This window comes from Pelodiscus sinensis, chromosome 32, assembly GCF_052426305.1.
Source record: "Pelodiscus sinensis isolate ZL-2025 chromosome 32, ASM5242630v1, whole genome shotgun sequence".
Taxonomy (NCBI): Eukaryota; Metazoa; Chordata; order Testudines; family Trionychidae; genus Pelodiscus; species Pelodiscus sinensis.
The window spans coordinates 8365648-8375080 of record NC_143083.1 but is presented as its reverse complement, the minus strand read 5'-3'; the positions used below and the strand labels follow the sequence as shown (position 1 = coordinate 8375080).

General features: G+C 49.1%; 1 protein-coding gene across 1 annotated transcript; it reads left to right on the top strand.

The window, feature by feature from the left end:
- The first annotated feature begins 2449 nt into the window (after positions 1 to 2449).
- Positions 2450 to 5900, top strand: FEM1A (fem-1 homolog A). Its single transcript, XM_006110519.3, has one exon. The coding sequence runs from the start codon at positions 2573 to 2575 to the stop codon at positions 4607 to 4609; it is 2037 nt and encodes a 678-aa protein (XP_006110581.3). The 5' UTR covers positions 2450 to 2572; the 3' UTR covers positions 4610 to 5900.
- Positions 5901 to 9433: the final 3533 nt, after the last annotated feature.

Here is a 9433-nt window from a genome sequence, read left to right as displayed (position 1 = left end):
TACACTGGCCGCTTGAATTTCTGCAAGAACACTGACGATCTCATGTAAGAAATCAGTGCTTCTTGCGGAAATACTATGCTGCTCCCGTTCGGGCAAAAGTCCTTTTGCACAAAAGCTTTTGGGCAAAAGAGCCAGTGTAGGCAGCTCAGATTTGTTTTGCGCAAAAAAGCCCCGATCGCGAAAACGGCGATCTGGGCTTTTTTGTGGAAAAGCGCGTCTAGATTGGCACAGACGCTTTTCCGCAAAAAGTGCTTTTGCGGAAAAGCGTCTGTGCCAATCTAGACACTCTTTTCCGCAAATGTTTTTAACGGAAAACTTTTCCATTAAAAGCATTTGCGGAAAATCATGCCAGTCTAGATGTAGCCCTGGGGTAACATCACACATGTACTTCCCTTTTCATTAGAGGCTACATGGTGAAACTCACAGGGCCAAATTCAAACCTGGTGCAAGCAGGTGCTGTTACACTGAAGTCAACACAGTTGCAGTTAGTTTCACCAAAGGCTGAACTGTGTATTTCTTGCCTTCAGTCACACAATGTAAGTCAGGGCCTTATAAAAGAATATGCTCCTTCTCACATGGCAAGAGTCCATATATACAGAACCCACTGGCTACTTACTGTTACACACATTATGATGTTTATTATCTCTCGACCATATTGTCCCATCCAGGAATTGATGGGAACCTCCTGAAAGATTTACTAAAAAATTCACATTTATAAAATATCTCATGTTAGGGCTGTTAAAAGTGCAGTGTGTACAGCAGGCACAGCTGTGTTTTTGTGATGTTGCTCCTTCTAACAACTTTATTTTGGAGGTTAACCAATTCAAGGCATTTTTAAAGGTATCAAATTAAATTTTTACAGATTATGAAGTTACAGTGGAAAGCTGAAGAAGCCAGTGTCCTGTCTGCTTTGAAGATACAAACCACCTTTTGCAAGGCTCCATGGATAGCCATTTTATTTTTGGGGGAAAAACTACCTTCTCTACCCTAAGGGGTGCCAGTACTGACCTAAAATGGCTACATTTTCTTCCTGTTTGGTGTCACTTCACACAATGGCAGATGCTACATAAACAACTGAGCTATAAGGAGAGATGGATGGAGAGATAATGGGATGGAGAGAGTGGGTGCTAGATGGATGGTGTGGGAAAGCGATGAGGGGGCTGGAGAAAAGTGAAGGGATGGAGAGAGAGGGGAGGATGCAGAGGTGCTGAGAGCCACTGAACCAAATTGTAAATTCCGTATATCATGGAAACCACTTCAAGCCAGGGGGAGTGGCAACACCTATGGGATGCATGGATTAGTGGGAGGTTGCACAGCACCTAGTTCCAGCACCTATGGGATGCATGGATGGATGAAGGTGAGTGGAGGTTCCACAGCTGCACCCATTAACCAAAGCCTGTTGCATCTCAAGGCCACAAACCCTGGGGCAGGTGTTCATCTACCCTAAATGCTAGGGTAGGGAGGGATACATTAGGGCTACGTCTAGACTGGCATGATTTTCCGCAAATGCTTTTAACGGAAAAGTTTTCCGTTAAAAGCATTTGCGGAAAAGAGCGTCTAGATTGGCATGGACGCTTTTCCACAAAAGCACTTTTTGCGGAAAAACATCCGTGCCAATCTCGACGCGCTTTTGTGCAAAAAAGCTCCGATCGCCATTTTCGCGATCGGGGCTTTTTTGCGCAAAACAGTACTGTGCTGTCTACATTGGCCCTCTTGCGCAAATGATTTGCACAAGAGGGCTTTTGCCTGAACGGGAGCAGCATAGTATTTCCGCAAGAAGCACTGATTTCTTACAGTAGGAAGTCAGTGTTCTTGCGGAAATTCAAGTGGCCAGTGTAGACAGCTGGCAAGTTTTTCCGCAAAAGCAGCTGATTTTGTGGAAAAACTTGCCAGTCTAGACATAGCCTAGGAGTACTGTTCCCTCTAACTTTTTCCATCAATGTGTGGAATAAATTTTGTTATGTGCACTGAGGCATGTGCAGATGTGCACCAAGAGTAGAAACACATGCTGCGGGCTGTGGACCTCCACTAATCAGAAGGCAGCATCTGAACCCTTCTTGGGTGGCTGCCAAAGGGCTCAGCCTACATAGAACACTAATTAGGACCGATGGGTGAGATTACACAAGTACATTTCCCAGAACGACCGTCCCCGCCCCCAGTAACCAGGTAGGCTCCCGGAGAGGCGCTATCCTGCTGGGAAATGTAGTCTCCCACGGACCACACTCCCCGATGCCGGCTGCCGAAGCGTGTGGACGGCGAACTACATTTCCCAAACGCCACTTCGGCACGCCCTCGCTGTCGCCCGCGAGCGACCCGCTCCTCCCCGTTGCCTGCTGGGAAAGGCGGTTTCCCCGACCCTCTCTCCCTCGGCGGCAATGCGAAGCGCGGCGCTGGCAAAACCACGTGTCCCACAATGCCTTGCCCTGGCCCGGCCCGTCGGGCGCCATTTTGTTTTGCCTTAAAACCCTAAGATGGCGGCGGGGGAGACGCACTGAAGGCGGCCGGGGTCTCTCCCGTTGCTAGGTTCCCCGCGCCGCCGCTCCATGGCCAGGGAGGGCCCGCGGCGGGGGCCATGGACCTGCGCACCGCCGTCTACAACGCGGCCCGCGACGGGAAGCTGAAGCTGCTGCAGAAGCTGCTGGGCAGCCGCAGCCGGGCGGAGCTGGAGGCCCTGGCGGCCGGGCCGGGCGGCGGGGGGACGCCGCTGCTGATCGCCGCCCGCCACGGCCACCGCGAGGTGGTGGAGTACCTGCTGGACCACTGCGGCGCCCGCGTGGAGGAGGGCGGCTCGGTCAGCTTCGACGGCGAGACCATCGAGGGCGCCCCGCCGCTGTGGGCCGCCTCGGCCGCCGGCCACCTGGCCGTGGTGCGCTGCCTGCTGGAGCGCGGCGCCGCCGTCAACCAGACCACGCTGACCAACTCCACCCCGCTGCGCGCCGCCTGCTTCGACGGGCACCTGGAGATCGTGCGCTACCTGGTGGGCGAGCGGGGCGCCGACCTGGAGGTGGCCAACCGCCACGGCCACACCTGCCTGATGATCTCCTGCTACAAGGGGCACCGCGAGATCGCCTGCTACCTGCTGGAGCAGGGGGCCGACGTCAACCGGCGCAGCGTGAAGGGCAACACCGCCCTGCACGACTGCGCCGAGTCCGGGAGCCTGGAGATCCTGCAGCTGCTGCTCCGCTCCAAGGCCCGCATGGAGAGGGACGGCTACGGCATGACCCCGCTGCTGGCTGCCAGCGTCACCGGGCACACCAACATCGTGGAGTACCTCATCCAAGGAGGGCTGCCGAACGAGGAGGGGGGGGAGATGCCGGGACGCGAGGACGGGGATTGTGTGGCCAGTGGGAGGCAGCAGTGTCGCGGGACGGGCCAGGAGACGCATCCGTGCTGCCCTTCCTTGGAGGAGCAAGAGGGCTGGAAGGGATGTGGTGCTACTAGCCAGGATGAGCACCAGGGCCCGGATGAGTACTGCAGTCGGGAGGCTGCTGTAGAAGCCCTGGAGCTGCTAGGAGCCACCTTTGTGGATAAGAAGCGTGATCTCCTGGGGGCCCTCAAGTACTGGCGGCGGGCCATGGAGCTTCGGCACCAGGGGGGGCAATATCTAAGCAAGCCTGAGCCTCGGCAGCTGGTGCTGGCTTACGACTATTCCCGAGAGGTGAGCACGCTGGAGGAGCTAGAAGCTCTGATCACTGACCCGGATGAGATGCGCATGCAGGCACTTCTGATCCGAGAGCGCATCCTGGGCCCCTCTCACCCAGACACCTCCTATTACATCCGTTACCGGGGGGCTGTCTATGCTGACTCAGGCAACTTTGAACGCTGTATTAACCTGTGGAGGTATGCCCTGGACATGCAGCAAGGCAACCTGGAGCCCCTCAGCCCCATGACTGCCAGCAGCTTCCTTTCTTTTGCTGAGCTCTTCTCCTATGTGCTTCAGGACCGCTCCAAGGGCACCTTAGCTACCCAACTGGGCTTCTCTGACCTCATGGGTGTGCTGAGCAAAGGGGTCCAGGAGGTAGAGCGGGCACTTCTGCTTAACAAGGACCCAGTGGCGGACTCTGCGCAGTTCACCAAGGCAGTAGCAATCATCCTCCATCTGGTCTTCCTGCTGGAGAAGGTGGAATGCACCCCCGAGCAAGAGCACCAGAAGCGCCAGACCATCTACTGCCTACTAAAGTGCAGTCCCCGGGCCAAGAACGGATTCACTCCCTTGCACATGGCTGTGGATAAGGACACCACCACTGTGGGGCGTTACCCAGTGGGCAAGTTCCCGTCACTCCACGTTGTGAACCTGCTGCTAGAGTGTGGGGCTGATCCAGACAGCCGTGACTATGACAACAATACCCCGCTGCACATTGCTGCCCAGAACAACTGCCCTCTGATCATGAGTGCCCTGATGGAGGCTGGAGCCCACATGGATGCCACAAACGCTTTCAAGCAGACAGCTTATGATTTACTGGATGAGAAGCTGCTTACCAAGAGCATGATGCAGCCCTTTAACTACATCACCCTCCAGTGCCTTGCTGCCCGTGCCCTGGACAAACACAAGATCCCTTATAAGGGTTTCATCCCTGAGGAGCTGGAGGCTTTCATTGAGCTTCATTAGAGGAGGAGGGCTAAAGTCACCAGCCTTTCCAGGACCTGCTCATCCTCCCTAAGAGGGAGGGGAAACCAAGGTTTGGGGGCAGATCCATTTGCTGGGTGCTGGAAGCCTTCGTTGCTTTGAGGCAGGCTGCAGCCTTTCCCGTCATTGAGCTTATCCGTACAGGGGAAGGAAACTCAAGATTTTCTCACTGTGTCGTTTCCTCATCGTCCCCAGGTGCCTGAAGCCTTCACTGAACACAGTCAAGAGCAGACTGCAGCTGCTGTCTTCCCCATTGCCAACCATCGCATCTTCAAGGCAGAAGGCAACTGGAGATTTTGTAGAAGATTCCCCTGCATCCTCCCACCTTGTCCCGTAAATGCTGGATTAATTCAGTCGTTTGTGATTTAGGATAACTACAAATTCACATACGAGCACCTCTCTTCTGCACCCCCTACCCCAAAGGACAACCAATAGGAATGCAAGCAAAGGAATAAAATATCAATATCTTCCATTTTATCCTAGTCCCCCCTCTTCTTCCCATATGTGGCACATCAGCCTAAAAGGTGGGTGGCTAGTGCCCAGCAGGGCTAATTGCCACTTGCACCACTTTCTAGAAGAATGTGGTGATTTTTCCCTCTTCCCGCCCATCCCCTGAGTAGCCATGTGCAAAAGTTTGAGATTTTGATGGCTGTTTGCAAAGCTGAATATTTTTTTTTCCCCGCCAGAGCCAGGCCTTGTCTGCACTGCAAGATTTCTCCAACCCTGTGTTTACATCTCAAGGCATCTTAGTAACATGGGTTTGTCAGCAAAACTGGCTTATATGAATGGGGAGGGTTCTATCTTTTTTTAATCAATATGGCTTTGTTGCTGGCAAGGGCCTTAGTCTTACAGATTTGCATGAGCCAACCCTGTGCTTATGTAGACTTAGATCGGCATGGAGACTGGCTCATATAGTATTGTCTGTAGGCCAAAACCTTGTTACTTGAGCTGGTATTTGTGATATTCCCCCCTCCCCCCCTTTCAAGCCATTCCAGCTCAGAGAATGTTTGCAGATGGGACAAAGCTTGGAGGTTTATTTAAAGCAGGTGCACATCTGTACAATGTGGGGAGTCCATGGTTGAAAGAAAGAGCAGACAAGGAATGTTAGCAAAGGATGATTTTTATTTTATTTTTTTAAAGGTTGAAAAGCTCCACTGGGCTTGATCCTTCCTTGAAAGGGCTCCTGACTCATTATTTTTGGCTTTTTGGTTCTTTCATACTAAGTATGGTGCTAGTTTAAAGAGTGAAATAAAAATCTGTTTCCAGTTGGCTACTTTTGGGGTGAGCTGGTTTTGTTTGTTTAAGACCTGGACTGAAGTTTGCCCTGGGGCAGTGGGTAACAGATATTTGTCCACATTGACAGAACCCTGTTTTGTGTTGACAGCACGATGCAGTCATTCCTACTGAGACAAAAAATAAAATGCAGGGGTTGCTTTAGCAGCCGGTGGCTCATTTCTTGGCCCAGTTAGCGTGAACTGCATCTGAGGGGGAAGCAACTGTTCTCTGAGCTTCCAGGAAAGGTCAGGATGATCAGAACCCTGACACATGCCCATGCACTGTGATCTAATCAAGCTGCTCTACTAGTATTTACAGGCAGCTGAACTATAAACCTCGGTAACCCAGTGTTCTCTTCCCTTTAAGGATATTGTAGAGCTGTCATTTAGTTTTTGGAGTGTTAACTATTAAATGTTTTATTTATGAGGCAAGAAAGTTTAACTCCTTATCAAGGTGTAAAGTGCAGAGTTAATTTAGGTAAAGCATTTTTCCTTCTGGCTGCTATGGATTAAACTGCACAAATAAATTTAACTTTGTGAGCTGATGAGTGCTCCTAACTTTAAGTAATAAAACAAAACAAATGCTGATGGAATGTACATGCCTTGGAATTCCTTGATGCCAGGACTGTGTTTGCAGGAGCTCAGTTTCATTGTGGGAAGAAGGCATTAAAATTCTTTGGGCAATAAATGGGAGGAATTGCTCTGTTCCAACCCAGCTTCAGAGCCCATGGAAGACATGAAAAGATAAATATGTACAGCCTTAGCAAAAGAGTTCTCTCTGTTCCTTAAAGGAATAGTGCTGATTTAACAAGTACACAGATCTCACTGTATCCTTTGTCCTTCCTATTGTTACAAGTGACCTCTTTGGTTTCCTCAGTATCCCCGGTAGATCTTTGGCACTTGCATGCCCCGATTTAGCAAGTTTTTTTTCAATATAGTTCTATTGACTTCACTATGGTACACTTACAGTTAAAGTTAAGTACACACTTTAAGTCTTTTATTGGGTTGGGGCCTCACACAACAGTAGAGGAGAGCAGCATGCTTGGAGGCATGTGTGGGAACCGAAGCTATTTTAATCTTCTTAATTTGAAAATATTCTAGATTTCAAGTACCAGCTTTTCAAAGGTGTTCAGCCTCCACTGAGAGCAGCTGGAGCTGGTTGGTGCGGGTGGTTTTGGAAGTCCAGCCCTAACTTCATGATGTCCCTTTAAACTGCCTCCCTGGTAACTCATCCCTGGCCTGTGGGTTCTTTGAAAATGCCAGCATGTGCCAATAGAGGGATGGGTATGTGGAGTTCTACAGGAAATGCTGTGCCCATCAATTAATTACAGGCACATGGTTGAGTGCATGTGGATGGAGAGCAGAATAGAACCCTGGTATTTGGTCATCCCTGAGTAATTCAAAGCCCATTTATGGTGAAGGTTGTGACACACACCCCTGAAGTGCATCTACAGAACCAATGTTTTCTGTTTAGGCCTTGATCCTTTGTTGGAATCCCCTAGTAGGGATCTGGCAGAGTCAGAAGTTGGTGGATCTTCCTAGAGCTCAGTGGGCCATGCTAGAATCGTGTATTGCTGAACTTTTAGAGACCTTAATTTAGTGAAAAACAGTTTAGCTACCTTTGTTTACATTTCCACCTACATTTCTGAAAATTGTTTTCCTTCTGTTTCTAATAAGGCTCACTTTCTGGATTTCCTGCATTAGCACTATGCTGGTGTGATTAGATTTCAGGAATTGCAGGGGAAGTTTAAACTCAAATGCATTATTCAGCATTTAAAATGAATGAAAACATTCACTGATAGGCTTCAGTAAGTTTTACAAAACCTATTTCAATAAGACACTTCCAGCTTAAACTAGCTGACTGTCCCCGAATGCTGACATGCTCCATGATATTCAGATTGATCACAGCTTTTGGGCCAAATCCTTGGGTGGGGTAAATCAGCATAATCCATCAGAGTCAATGGAGCTATGTTCACTGCTGCTGGCTGAGGATCTCTTTTATTTGGTGTAAGTCTAGTGGTTTTTCTTTCACTCTGGGTGCCGGTTTTAAAAATGTTGGCTTGGGAGGATTGTTCTAAGTATCTAAGACCCTGAATGTTTCAGTTATTGGATGGCCAATTTAAGTTACCTTAGAGGTGTCTGACTTTCACATTGCTCCTGTCCTACGAAAGTTCATTTTTTATGGTGTCTCAAGCTAGAGATCTAAAATACTAGGCACTTGGAAATCTTGAAGATAGTGTGAGGTTTGATTTTATTTATTTTAAGGGAGCCATCCAGCTTTGGAAACTTGGCATGTATATTCATGCTGCAACATCATTACCCTGGATCCCGTCAGGATGCCTTTGATTAACTCCCCTCTTGCACCCAGAGTAGTCATGAGGCTGAGCTGTTACAGGACAGTAAGAAATCTGAAGCTGTGACCATGTGATCAGGTAGCTGTGGAATCTGGCCATTGATTGGAGCCTCGTGAAAGGGGAAGCTTAACATGACAGAAAAGACCACATTACTTTATTTTGCACCTTGCAATTACAAGTTGATGGTAATTACGGGGTAAGTGAAATCACTGTGTGAATTGAAGTATAATTACCATGCAACAGCCATTATTTACTGTAGGTGTTGTCTGGGCTGGTTCCACCATGCAGGGTAGAACAGGCAGTTGACTGGCACAGTTAAATGTTTAGGGACTGTTTTAGTAACTGAATGATTATCTGAGTTAGGGGGGTGTGGGGGGGGGGAGAAATGTTCTCACTAGGACAGTCATAAACCCTGGCTTATGTCATGCTCCTGAAATGATCCTGCACATTTTTTCTTCCCTAGATTCTTTCTTCTTGTTTTGTTCTCCATATTTTTAAAATTTTAGCTCCGATTTGCCCCCACAGCTCCCCAGGCCACTATGTGGCTCCTGTGCAGAAATGCACAGAAGAGGGTGATTCAACTGAGGCTTTGCTGGGGCTAGTTGCTAGTGTCCTTCTATGGAGCTCTTTTAAGCTCCCTGGATCATCCTGCACTTGTTATATGATCAGTGTTTCCAAAGTGGATAGCCTGGAGTTTAAAGATAGGGATAGTGTCAGCATTTCCCTGCTTCCCAGGGTGTAGCGGGGGTGCTTTGGTCACAAATGCTCAAAGGTGTCTGTGGTGAAGACAGGACTTGGCTGGCAGCTCTTGGGAGGAGTGTCAGTGTTATGCTTTTCCCTGGGCAGTTGCGGGGCACAATACGCACAGGGGTTCCTACTACAGTTCACTTGAATAATCTGGGGCACAGCTGAAATGTTTAGAGAAGCCATTTTGTGAAGAAATGGAAGTGTTAACTAAATTCAGGGTGCGTTCCCCCCATGTAAGTTAAATTGGATTTTGGATAAGGCGTGTTTGGATCACTGGAATTATACTGTACATCACACTAGAGGGAAAATAAACTGTTTGCAACTAGTCCCGCTAGAACTCAGACCTGTGTGAAACTAATTGTCACAGCACAGTCCTCTGTCTGTGCTGTGACAATGGGTAGCAGGTTTAAAACGAATAAAAGAAAGTTCTT